Genomic DNA, 12,999 nt, shown 5'->3' on the forward strand with positions numbered 1-12,999 from the left:
ATGTGATTTTGGCCTTTCAGTTTTAGTCAGTGGCACTTTACATTTTATTTTGTAATTTCACATGATCAAGACACAAAATAGAGTGCCGATAATTAAAACAGAAGTGTTAAAATCAATTTCCTTATCTTATTTGCTTTATCCAATCGTTAAGTGGAGACTGGTAGTTGAACACTTGGGTGATGACTCTTTTTTACGTCTGGACTCCAAGAGCAATGTTGGGCCACACGTTTCTGATGTTGAAGGTGGGCCCAGCGTATCGGCGTATGAATGGGCCGTATGGTGATAGCGGAGAATTTGCTGACGCGGAACGCTATTTTCCCGTCTGCCACATCACCACTTCTATCCAGATTCCCTCACAGCTCAGCGGAGAGATTAACTAGTGTTCCCAGGACATCATCACGTATTCCCTTCCGATTCTTTTTTACTATATAATACATTGATATAAAAACCGCACACACGAGGTCTTTGGCGTCAATATTACACTCTCTTTGTCCCATTTTGTTTTCAATGCTCGTGTCAGTTTTCAATCGCTTTAAATATTTTAATATAAATTTTCAAAAATATATAACATAAATTTTATTTTATAAATTTCAATTAGTTCTATTTTATAAAAAATTTAAAATTATAAAAAATATTATAGATTAAAAGATATAAATAATTAAAAAGACAAGAAATTTAAAAATTGACAAACAAAATGAGATGAAGGAAGTATGAATAATTCTAAACCGACACAATTTATCTATTCATACAAACAAATCCGACGGACTAGATTTATCTTCATCCTTTTTTCTACAATATGGCATTTTGATAAATATTGAAAACTTTAAGACCACAAAAAACTTTAACAAATTTTCAATAACAGAAAGTAGGAATCACGATTTTGTAGACTAAAAAAAAGTGACTGAAAATACTCCTATAGTATGCACAAGTTATATATAGATATATTTGAAATCATTCAATATATATCAACTCGCATGTGTTCTTTAAAAAAAAAAAAAAAAATTTGTCCATGTGAAACATTCATACATCAGAGGATTCAGCGTGCATCTGTATTTAAATTTAAGCACAAACACCTAGACTATCATTGCTCAAAAAACACATATGGATAATGATCCCAAAAAATAGCATATAAATATTTCTAATCTAAAAGGCATTTCCTTTCCAAATTTACTCATCATCAATAACTCACCACTCTCTTCTTCTTTTGCACCAGCTATTCTGAATTCTCCCAAAAACGTTCACGCTCAACCGAGTGGGAAACACCAAAGAAAATTACAGAACACAAACACCGAATGAAGCACAGGGATGGCGACTACAATGGCCAAGATCAGTAAGGTTGCGGGCAGATTATTATCCCACAAATTACCAAGACCCATTTCCCGTTCTGGGTCGTGCGGTAATGGTGTTCGGGCCGAGTTTCTGGTGGATCGGTTTGGGGTTTCTGGTGGGTCATTCTATTCCTCGGCGGCGGTTCCTGTGGAGTCGGATTTGGTGGGTTCGAGGTTGTTTGGGTTGAAGGATTACGAGGATTACAGGAGGGCTCTGTATGGTGGCATCACTCACAAGGCTCTCTTGGTTGATGCTGTTGGAACCCTTGTTGTGCCGTCTCAGCCCATGGCCCAGGTCTCTGTGTGTGTGTGTGTGAACTGCTGGATCTGTCTATTCATTTCGTTGAGTCTCATTGATGTTTGAAACCCATTTCATTTGTCTATAATCTCTCCCCATTTCACAGTTTTCCGTCCCTATTTCATAATTTTTGTTATCATTTTCATGGATGGAAGCGAGCAGACGCTGGATTTGTATCTAGTAGGACCCGAATCCCGTGTATTTTCATTTTGATGATAAAAAGTGTATGTATAAGTATGTATTGCCCTTGTTAAATATATTGCCACTTTTGAGGTCCGAAGATAAGACAATATTGTGTTTATGTGCATAGCCACCGTTTAATTTTATACACAAGATCTAAAAAATGATAGATAACTTGAAATTTTAGTGATTTTTACCCCACGCATATATAAAGTTTAAGAAATTCTTTTTACGCAAGGAACTTGCAGGGGCCAATCCTGTATATTTTTTCTTAATTAACCTAAAAATTAGTGTATATGTGAGAATATTTGTAGTTTTGCAGGAGCCCGGGTCCCCTTTGCACCCTCTTGGGACTTTCCCCTGGAAGGGAGGGAGAAGTTTTTCACCGAATTTGGTGAAAGCAGCTTTGGGGATGAGTTTGAAATTTTTTAGAAGTTCAATGAAATATGTGAAAGAGTAAGGATTGGAGCATTCAGTTTCTCTACAAAACTGGTTAAAATGTGTTTTAGGAATCACTAATCAGGATGAGTAGGGAATGTTGTCGCCAGAGGTTTGATGACCACCAGAGTGGTCCCTATCAAATCAAGCTTTTAACCAAATTTATACTCAAATGTGTTGAATCAAAGAACAGGAAAGATTGGAGAGCGTCTTACTTTCATGATACGCCTATTTTGCAGATTTACAGACAGATTGGGGAGAAATATGGTGTTGAGTACTCGGAAGCTGAAATATTAAACAGATATAGGTGGGCTTATGAGCAGCCTTGGGGTAGATCTCGGCTCAGGTGACTCTTTATCTTACTAATTTTAAGCATGTTATTGCTTGTTTATCAAAATTGATTTAGTTTCCTTGTTTGGCTTTGGAAATAATTTGGAAGTTACATGGAGGATTAGAGATGAATTTTTATGATAATTTGTTTGATTACTACTTTATGATATCACAAGCAAGAATCAGAACTTCTCAAGAAGAATATATGAGAATTATATTGGTAGATTAAGTGTCTCCCTTCCATATGAACCTAGGAGAGTGATAGATGGGCTACCTTGCGCTGCTTGCATGGTGAATATAATTAAGCGCGTGGTAAGTGATTTAGTGAGACTGGAGCTACGAGTCTTGATACTGGTTAGGATGCTTTTTCAGTGGTTATATATTTCCAATTTTTTCTACATATAGTGTTATGCTTTCTTTTTCACCTATGGCAGTTGCATGTTGTAAAATGTGAACATTATTACAGAAACAAACTAGCTTATGAGCTGCTTTAGATTAAGTGGTCACTTGCAGATACTTTCCCTCTTCCCATATAAAGCAATGAGGCCTAGCCACCTACTCCAATGTGCTTCACAATTCATTACTCGTGCTTGTAGTGGGCCAGACCGACGACCACACCTGGTCATCCAAACAGGCCGATTCAGATGAAGAGACCTGGCGACCCAACCAAGCCCAATCAATCTGGTGGGCCATTCAGCCTGTAGCATCTTGGGCCAGGCAAAGGGTTGGGTCATGACATTGCATTTTATGTGTGTGCGGTGCCGAGCCATGTCGGTGCCAGGTAGCATGGCTCGGTCACGTGGCACATGCCTACGTGGCGCTTGGCAATCGACCGAGCTACAAGAAAAATACCTGCTGCTACCATGGTAGCAGCATGGATAAGAGCCAAAATAGGAGTAAGTCCCTCCATGGCATTAGGTAAACATTCATGCATGACGTCAAAACGCGAAATTCCCTTTACATGTATTGGTATTGCACATATTGATGACTTAAAACTTCCAGGTAACCAGTTTTAACTTATGTATAAGATGTTGCACGTGGGCTATTTAAATCAAAGTTCTTTTAAGGCTTCAATTTGTACCCTCTAATCTCTGAATTTCAAGACAATTCTTCTTAACTAGTATAAAATATACCAACTATTTTCATCCCTTTATACTGCAATGGTGAACGTTCCTCTTTTGTTGCAGAAGATTTTCATCACTCCGGTGGGAATATCTCTTTCTAATGAAATCTTACTAATTGTGCAGATATGTTAATGATGGGAAACCATTCTGGCAATATATAGTTAGTTCTTCTACTGGCTGTTCCGACACTCAATACTTTGAAGAATTGTATAACTATTATACGACTGAAAAGGTTAGCTCTTACTGTAGTATGAAAAGTGAGATAGTACTTTCTCCAGAAAAATATGTAGTAACACTGACTCTGTTTGGAACTTGTGGAAGGAAAGAAAAGAGGAGAGAAAATAATTAAGAAGGAAATTGAGAGAAAATGAGGGGGGAAATTTTACTATTCCTAGAACTCGATTTTGCTATTTTCTCTCCCCTTTGCCCTCCAACCAAACAAGGGAAGAGAAAAAAATTAAATTTTCTTTCCCTTGCCCTTCCTTTCCACAAGTTCCAAACAGAGCCTTAATGATTTTTGAGTTGCAGCTACTGATCAAATTATCATTGGATTCTAAGTTTATGTTTCATTTTTTTTCCTATCTAAAGGCGTGGCACCTCTGTGATCCGGATGCTGAAAAAGTATTCAAGGCTCTCAGGACCTCAGGCGTAAAGTTGGCTGTTGTGTCAAACTTTGACACTCGACTAAGACCTCTCTTGCGGGCTCTCAATTGTGACCACTGGTTTGATGCTGTGGCAGTGTCAGCTGAAGTAAGCATCAATCTAGTTCATTTGTTTTTGAATTGTTACCGGAAGTTTTTATTTATTTTCTCCCATCATTCTTCCCGTTTTGGTGAAATTCAACCTCTCCCTCTATCTCTCAATTCTCAAATAGGTCGCCGCAGAGAAGCCAAATCCCACTATATTTCTTAAAGCTTGCGAATTGTTGGGTGTAAAACCTGAGGATGCAGTTCACGTGGGGGATGATCGTAGAAATGATATTTGGGGTGCCAGAGATGCAGGTTGTGATGCTTGGCTTTGGGGAAGTGATGTACAGTCCTTCAAGGAGGTATTAATTTTGCTCTTCTTGATTGCTAATGAACTACATTAGCTGCAGCCTGCATGGCTTTGTGCTTTGTTGCTCTTTGTTTCACCAGTTATCTATATCTTTCATCAAATTATAGTGCTTTTCTTTAAGCAAGCCCTTAAAAAGAATTGGTGGAAATGGGTGGATGTTGGTAGTGATATGATAACATCTTATATGTAAATCTTACCTACCAAAAAGAACACCAGTTGGACTTAATCTGCAAAATGGAAAACAGAACTCTTTTTCGTTTATCAGTCGTTGCCAATACCTTGAAAGATACTGCCTTTAAAACAGTTTAATTCAAACACTGATCACGATAGTAGAAGATGCAGCATTAGCCCCGCCCATTCACATGCTAGACCTCAGTGGGGAGTACGATCTTGCAAAAAGTTAGTTTGGTTGGATATCGATAACTATATGAACAGTTCACCTTTATGGAATACTACAAAATAGATGGGTAGAAGTCTGAATATCACATTTGCCGTCAGTTTTGTCTTCCACAAATTGGAAATATTGATATAGTTATTCATGTTCGATGTAAGCTAATTTTTTGCAGGATCTTTCTACTCTCCGAGGCCTAGAATATAAATGGTTTAGATTAATGTTGCCCACAATTAAACTGGAGGATTTCGTGTCCTTTACATGTCGTGTCATGGATTTTTTTCACCAAATTGTTGCTTCAGCATGTACTTGTCGTGTTTGTGACGGTGCTTCACTGCTTCTTAAGGGATGAACTAATCACTCTTCATGATGCAGGTTGCTCAGAGGATAGGAGTCCAGATCTGAATAAGGATTATTCCTCCCCTTGCAATAACCTGAGCAGTAATATCATCGTGTAGTGTATTCTCATCTTGTATCTCCGCCCAATCCTAATTAGTTGTACATCTTTTCTCTTTGTAATCGGTATGAGAAAAATTAGAGATGCTGGGAAACCGTTGCTTCGAATAGAGATGGCAATGTTGTTTTGACTTCTTTTCGTACTCCAAAAACAAGTTGTAAATGTTGTTGATTATTTTTAGGAACAAATGCAGCTTATATTGATAAAACTAGACACAAGCTACATGGCCCATTAGTCTAAACAGATACAACAAAGGACCCAAAAAGATCTGAACGAAAGATTAAAAAAAAAAAAACAAGAAACAGAGAAAAAGTAGAAACAAAAATGAAGGAAAAACCACTAACCCACTCATGGATTGGGCTTGGAACCCAACTAGCATGGTATGTAAGATAGATAATCGTAGCATGGGGGCAAATGTCAAATTAAAATGTCACAAATACAAGAAAATTCAAATTTTTTGTAAAATAACGTCTCATCACCTATGAGAATGACAAATGAAAAGGCTGATTTTCAACTGACAGGTTAAGGTTGTCTTATGCTGAGGATGTTGAGCGTTCACACAATTATATACTCCCTAGACGTAGAACACAACTATTGTTGGTTTTCGTATAGTTCCAAGAATAAAGATGTAAGACAACTTGATTAAGAACACAAAAACGAAAGGGTAATCAAACAATAGCCAAAGTCTTCTATACTATATTACTGAGAATCATCACACGCAATGAAGCAATTTTATCATTTCTGGTTGGCACCAAATTCTAAGTTAGAACACCTTAAGAAGGATTGCTCACCTATTTTACAACATTGAATGAATAAATATTGTTACAATGTTCTAAATAAGGCTCAATAGTTTTTCATGCTTACGAGCACTAATAATGCACAATTTTCATAGCAGCTATAACGAAAATATTAGTACAAGAAAGAAAGATAAGTCCAAACTGGAAATCCTAAAAAGCAAAATGAACAAAAGACAACGAAATATGAAGCACCATTCATTATTTGAACCATCGATTTTTTTTAACCTCCATTGCTGTGTCATCACCGATTCACCATCATTAGCTCGTTATTGTCTTTTCCTCCTTAAAACTGAAAATAACGCAAACAAAGATTAATGTCAAAGAAATTAATTACAGAAATTGTATGGAAAACTAGAATGTTTGTAGAATTTACTCTCTTAATCCTCCTCGTCGTCATCCAGATTGAGGTGCTTTTCCTTTCTCCTTCTTTTTCCTCTTCTGAAAACAACAGATAACTTTCTAATAAGCATATAATAGCTCAGTGTATCTTCACTACATTAGATCCACCGACTCCAAGAAAGCACCATTAGATTAATTCTCAGTTTGTGACTGAACAGTGTAAACTTAGTTAGCATTTGGTTCAACTATTTTCAATACGCACTAGTTTGTTACTCATAGTGAAGGCCTATATAACCAAATATAATAGCAGAACTGAGATTGATGAAATGAATTGATTGAGTTCAAGAATCTCTTTAAGCACATCACACACTATGTTTTCTCATGGTGAATAAAAATGGTAAAGATTGGTGGGCTGAAATAGCAATTCCTAGCTATGCCTAACATTACTATATTTAAGAGTCAAGGAAATTAGGAAAATCCGTTGGAACGGATTTACATATTCTCCCATGTAAATTAGGAAAATAAAATAAATTAGGTATCAATAGGATTTTCCTACATAATCTCCCATTGGTCTTGTTATCATTAATTTTCGTCGTCCTTTCTTTCTTCTTCAAGGTGATACATTAATAAATGACCAAGTAAAGAAAAAAAATATTATTTACCAATTAACTATATGAATAAAATGTTTAGAAAACTATAATGCATGTAAAAACTTACTTCCTCTTGATCCTCCTCGTCCTCATCCACGTCCACATCCACATCCTTGTCTATGCCCAAATCCACTTCCAATTTCTTGTCCACGTCCACTTCCAATTTCTTGTCCACGTCCACTTCCTCCTCCTTTAAGACCAAAATCCAAACGTAACGATGAACATAATCAAAAATAAAAAAACCAAAATCAAACGTAAAAGGGGTGTACTGTACACCCTTTTAAAGGAATGTTTATTTTGAAATACAAAAAATTTCGTCTCCAAACCTGATCAGGTTTGTGGTTGCTTGTGTTGGAAGAGGATGCTATCCTATCATTTAGCATCCCTTTATGATAAACAGTTGCAGATAATCCCCACTTGCCCTCTGATTCTGGGGGTTCTATAAGTATAACAGACCCGTTTGTCAACCCAATGGCAAAATGGTTGGGCTTCCACGGATGTGTTGCAACAACGGTGGGGTACACAGCCTGGCTTCTGCAACATATTGCAAGGGAGGGTTCATTATGTGCTCGATCGATGACATTCAAAATTGCAATGCTTCCAAAAAGAAATAAGAATTAGTGGAGATAGTTTGGTCCAAGAGGTATGCAGTTCGAGGAGCATGTCAAATTTATAAACAATGGAGAGAGAGACAGAGCGCTCGTAGTGGTGGAGCCAAAATTTAAAGATGGGTGGTGAAATTAACATAATTTAACCACTAATAAATAACCCAGTATACTATCTAACATATCTTTAAGTATTTAATTTTTTCTCCACAAAATCAGCGCTAGGCCTATATTTGTAATACTAAAGATATTCATATTTTACACACAAATAAATCATAAATACTATGGGTACCGCAAAAAAAGAAGTGATAGAGTACAGATGGAGTGTGGGACTCACCTCGGGGTCTCACATAAATGATCTAAGTCGTTCATTTTGTCTGAAACATTTTTTTAAGGATATTTCAAAAAACTTAGCTCAATTAGATATCGATAAATAGTTGATTTATTAGTTTATTTTGTGGTCCTTGAATTCACAGGGATCAATAATTGAATGAATTGACAAGATCTTATCGATATCCAACTGAGTATTTTTTTTTGCAAGGACCCTTAAAAATATGTTTTAAGCACAATGAAGTGCTCGGATTATTTATACGGGACCCCAAGATAGATTCCTACCAAAAGAAATCTTTTCCTTTGAAAGTCCGATGTCATGTGACACCCACCTCTGAGAGTGCTAGAGAGCAGCATGTCAACAATATGGACAGCATAGTGATCTTTAATCCATTTCTGTACGCCCTTTGATCTCGAGCAAGGGCAACCAGGATGTGATCATAGAAAAGTGAAGCTGGAAGAAATATGAATGTGGGCTTTGGAAGAGAGAATACATCATGTCCTCAATTTCAAAAGTGAACTTTCGGGTAGGCCGGGAGTGATTCGAGTGAATATCTCTTGTAAAACATAAAAACAACAATGACTGAAAACTGGGGCAATTGGGCTTTTAAGATATCTAACGTTGTTTTCTTCATTTTGGGGTGTCCATGGCCCCACCCAACGAAAATGAGGAAAACAAAAATGAAAAAAAAAAATTTCCCCTAGTTCCATAAATAAATTTCACAAACGTAAAAAAGTTCTGGAGAGGACCTTGATGATGCATGCACTTACCCACTTGACAACGTTGGGAAATACACGGATGGCGAAATATAGCATGTAAGTGTCAAGCTATCAGCATCGAACACCCCAATATTTCCATCGCAAAAGGAAGTGTAAACAAGTTGACCATCGCAAGAGTATGCCGCAAAGGAAATAGGTGCAGGAAGGACATCTTGCGGCACCCACTGCAAGCAAAATAAACATCATTAGATTTAAAGTTGTAACACGCAATCTCAATATATAGCAAAGAATGAGGTGTGATTTCTACCTGACGAATATGATCCATCTCGGAAGCATCATATATTGCTAATTGTGTTTCATGGGATACCAACAAATGGATTTCATCAGAGTGGAACTGCACTCTTGTGTCACCGTTACAAGCCTTGCCAGCTGGCAGTTGTACTGGAACTGATTTCAAGTGCTCAAATTTATCTATGCTCCAAAGACAGAGCTGCAAAAACGTTTTAACTATTAGTATATAAAAGGGAAAAAAAGAATAAAGAAAAAAGTGGAAATTGCGGGATAGTAGAGAGTCGTTGGGCAACAGGGGAAAAAAGAAGTGAGGGACACAGAGAGAGTTTGGGCGACACAAGAGACATATTAAAAGACTTCTGCTTAAAGAAGAGACAAATCGTCTTGGTATATATGCACAGTTGATCAATGAGAGAAAACTACTTGGGGATGGCTTGTAACAGATTAAAAGATTTCTGCTTCATAGGAAGGGTGGAAGTTGCTTAGCAAACAGTCTTATTTTTTAACCAGTTTGCAGAAGTACCTTTCAATTCACTCCCCCTACTTCAATAAACAAAGCTCGTCTCGAGTCAAGGAAGGCTGACAAATGCCAACCATGTACAGCACATGTTACACCCATTTGTTCTCACCACAATTGAGAGATGTATACCAAGTTGCCAAACACGATTCAAACTATGGGCGTATCCATGTGTGGAGTTGAGTTCAAATACTTTTTCTTTAGAGAGCAAACTCTTGATTAGACAAAGCAACATAATGACATAAAATGCTGTTCTTCCAAGCAATGGCAGTTTAATGATGTGAACCAAAAATTCTATACCATAAAGTAGATGTTTACAGAGAATTTCTACCGCACACAAACCAAGAAAGAATCTTCACAAATCAGTAACAAAGCTAGTACCAAAAGGAAAATTAGGGAAAGTAAATGGTGCAAGTACCTGAGCATCAGCTCCTGATGAAACCAATATATTAAGATTGGTGGAAAAAGCTAAGCCAGTTATGCGCTTTTTGTGACCTTTCAGTTCTGATTCTACCTATAGAAGGCAAGGGGTATCAATTGTTTGTTGATGTGAGCAGTAAACGTATCTGATTGGACTCACATGATTTGGGATGGTTCCTGGGATACTTAAAAAAACACCTCATAGTTTCCGATCAAATTTTGATGATCCGAACCGTTCAATGTGTTTAAAACATGCTTATAAGGGTATACGCAAGAAATCGAAAAAAAATGACCGGAAATGGCTTGATCGGAGCAGTTTTTATAAAATAATTTCTATCAGCATTTATGAAAAACTGTACGGATCAAGCCCTTTCCTATCATTTTTTTTTTTTGCCGATTTCTCAAGGTACCCTTAAAAACACGTTTTAAACACATTGCAACAGTTCAGATCATTAAATTTTGATCGGAAACTATGAATTTGAGATTTGAGATTTTTTTTGGGAAAATTTTAAAATGGCAGCAAAATCCCCAAATTTAAACACCTGAACTTAAGTTTATTTCAATTAAACACATGTACTCACAAAATCCCCAAATTTAGACCCCCGCAGTTATATTTTGTCCCAAAAATTGCTGACATGGCATCTCCAACCTGTTTAAATTGTCCTATTGCACTGTTTCCAATAGGGGACGATGAAGTTTGCCTATGGGTTTCGCTTGGGTGCATCGTCTCTTGTTGGAAACATGTGCAATGGGGCAACTTAAACGGGTTAAAGATGCCATGTCAGCAATTTTTTGGACGAAATATAACGGCGGGGGTCTAAATTTGGGGATTTTGTTAGTACAGGTGTTTAATTGAAATAAACTTAAGTTCAGGTGTTTAAATTTGGGGATTTTGTTAGTACAGGTGTTTAATTGAAATAAACTTAAGTTCAGGTGTTTAAATTTGGGAATTTTGTTAGTACAGGTATTTAATTGAAATAAACTTAAGTTCAGGTGTCTCTGTGACATTTAGTGCAAAGTTCAAGTGCCATTTTGAAAATTTCCCATTTTTTTTAGGTGTTTTTTTTAAGGGTCCTCAGAACCGCGCGCCCCGCGCACATGATTATAGAAATTAATTACCTTATCCACCCAATAATTGTATATGCGGATTGTGGAATCTTCCATTCCAATGGCTATGATCTCATCGTCTTGAGGACGAAATGCCAGGAATGTTGAAGCCGGGGGAGGTGACGTAAACTTTGTCTTTTCCTACATTCCAAAAAAATTCTCAGCTCTAATCTTTCATGACGGCGGTACTCATTAAAATGGGCCATATAGTCATTTGCAAGCATATATACCGTGAATGTCCTTGCGTCGAATAATGAAATCGCTCCACCACAAGCTGAAATTATATTACTGTAATTCTTTGAGAGTGCCATGCAGGGCACTGCTTCCTCGAGGTTGACACCTGTCACATCATTTGTCATAGCAAGACCACTGGCTGGTTGCCATTGCTGTGGAACAACACTGGCAGTGGCCTTTAAAACCAACCTCATGGAATTTAGAAGTCGCTTTTTAAAAAATAAACACAAATTAATACAAGAAACGAAATGGGTGCAAGTGAAGCAACTCCAGACTTGAGATTACCTTCCCACTTTGATTGTTTTTACTTGAATACCTCCTCCACAGCCGCAGAGCACCATTACACCCAAGTGCTAAAACTTCACAACCACTCCTATAGAGAAGACGAGCAACCTAGATACAGATGTGTTAGTCAACAGGTGAATTTTTGACACCACAAATGTGCAGTACTATAATTACGGAGACGCACCTTGTGGGCTTCGTCTGTGCTGTCTGGCATAACAACAAGCTGGCATTGAGTTTCGGCCACTTTCCAGGGTTTGGATTTATCAGTAACATCATCTAGAGTTTTTGGCTTTTCCATGCTTCTAGCCATAGGACCATCTCCATTCTAGAGAAAGACAAGACAACATAGCATCAGTTTCCACCTGGGAACATGTTTGTACTAAAAAATGACCGCCAATGTTAAAGTGCCATACAGCCAATATTTGATGAAAAATAGGTCGGTTTTGTTCCATAAAAATAGGCAGCAAAGTGGATACATGGAGCTTTTGAAATGGTCCAAGGAAATGGGACACAAGGTGGCCGTAACCAGTGCAAGAAATCAATTAGTGGTGTAATGGGCAAATGTTAACCACCGAAAACATGCAAATGGAAGGACTTGCTGATGTGGGATGCGGTTTTATGCTCGTGCAAGGTTTCCTTTGCAACTGCCATTGGTCTCTATAAAAGCAAGAATCAGAGTCAAAGAAGAGGTCCCCGACCACACAACTAAATGTCTTTTCTTTATCAAGTTCAGTTACCATAGGTCTAGCATCTTCACTTATCTTTCCTTTCATGCAATTAGTTGCAACTGTTGGTGGGTAAGAGAGAACACACAATCAAACACTAGCTACTCTTTCATTAATCAGACTCAAACAAAATTACATAACTCTGTCACTAAAACTCCTTCCATTGGTGGGGCCCTGGGGGGAGGCGCCAAAGGGGCTCCCTCTCACATCTCTGCCTTCTCTATCTCACTCTTTTTCCCACACTTAAACACTGCTAATGGTACACATATATATAGGGAAATTAGTGGTGTGAACACTTCAGTGTGAACGCCGATGGCCAAAGCAAAGTTCCATTTTGCTTCTTCTTCCTTCAAGCCAACCCACACATGGGCGGCTAA

At 37.6% G+C, this 12,999-nt stretch overlaps 2 protein-coding genes across 18 annotated transcripts in view; one reads left to right on the forward strand and one right to left on the reverse strand.

Annotated features, from left to right (window-relative positions):
• The window catches only part of LOC131319541 (uncharacterized), a 50,377-nt gene that overhangs the window by 17,315 nt on the left and 20,063 nt on the right, over nucleotides 1-12,999 (reverse strand). For 4 of the 16 annotated variants that reach the window (XM_058349837.1, XM_058349836.1, XM_058349835.1 and 1 more), the window contains 11 exons: nucleotides 12,082-12,222; nucleotides 11,898-12,005; nucleotides 11,609-11,821; nucleotides 11,391-11,519; nucleotides 10,270-10,365; nucleotides 9,351-9,533; nucleotides 9,095-9,267; nucleotides 7,715-7,922; nucleotides 7,456-7,578; nucleotides 6,773-6,837; nucleotides 6,318-6,688 (listed from right to left, as the gene is read on the reverse strand). In XM_058349837.1, the coding sequence (XP_058205820.1) occupies nucleotides 6,793-6,837; nucleotides 7,456-7,578; nucleotides 7,715-7,922; nucleotides 9,095-9,267; nucleotides 9,351-9,533; nucleotides 10,270-10,365; nucleotides 11,391-11,519; nucleotides 11,609-11,821; nucleotides 11,898-12,005; nucleotides 12,082-12,222 (1,419 nt within the window). In that variant the 3' untranslated portion in view covers nucleotides 6,318-6,688; nucleotides 6,773-6,792. Of the gene's footprint in view, nucleotides 1-6,317; nucleotides 6,689-6,770; nucleotides 6,838-7,455; nucleotides 7,579-7,714; nucleotides 7,923-9,094; nucleotides 9,268-9,350; nucleotides 9,534-10,269; nucleotides 10,366-11,387; nucleotides 11,520-11,608; nucleotides 11,822-11,897; nucleotides 12,006-12,081; nucleotides 12,223-12,999 lie in introns of those variants that run through there. The other 12 variants (XM_058349834.1, XM_058349833.1, XM_058349832.1 and 9 more) reach the window with 12 other exon arrangements.
• Nucleotides 1,180-5,722, forward strand: LOC131319544 (uncharacterized). Of its 2 annotated transcripts, none has more exons than XM_058349845.1 (6): nucleotides 1,180-1,623; nucleotides 2,484-2,590; nucleotides 3,822-3,930; nucleotides 4,287-4,448; nucleotides 4,573-4,746; nucleotides 5,321-5,514. In XM_058349845.1, the coding sequence occupies exons 1-6, from the start codon at nucleotides 1,306-1,308 to the stop codon at nucleotides 5,495-5,497; spliced, it is 1,047 nt and encodes a 348-aa protein (XP_058205828.1). In that variant the 5' UTR covers nucleotides 1,180-1,305; the 3' UTR covers nucleotides 5,498-5,514. The 2 variants fall into 2 exon arrangements, with proteins under 2 accessions (XP_058205828.1, XP_058205829.1); XM_058349846.1 differs by lacking the exon at nucleotides 5,321-5,514 and adding an exon at nucleotides 5,521-5,722 and having other exon boundaries at nucleotides 1,187-1,623.

This window comes from Rhododendron vialii, chromosome 3a (assembly GCF_030253575.1).
Source record: "Rhododendron vialii isolate Sample 1 chromosome 3a, ASM3025357v1".
NCBI classification, from domain to species: Eukaryota; Viridiplantae; Streptophyta; class Magnoliopsida; order Ericales; family Ericaceae; genus Rhododendron; species Rhododendron vialii.

Bases quoted from the DNA above. Each gene is read 5' to 3' on its own strand.
- LOC131319544 (XM_058349845.1), top strand. From the start codon at position 1,306: ATGGCGACTACAATGGCCAAGATCAGTAAGGTTGCGGGCAGATTATTA. The intron at 1,624-2,483 runs GTCTCTGTGTGT...CCTATTTTGCAG, and splicing joins CGTCTCAGCCCATGGCCCAG to ATTTACAGACAGATTGGGGA. The intron at 4,747-5,320 runs GTATTAATTTTG...AATTTTTTGCAG, and splicing joins ATGTACAGTCCTTCAAGGAG to GATCTTTCTACTCTCCGAGG.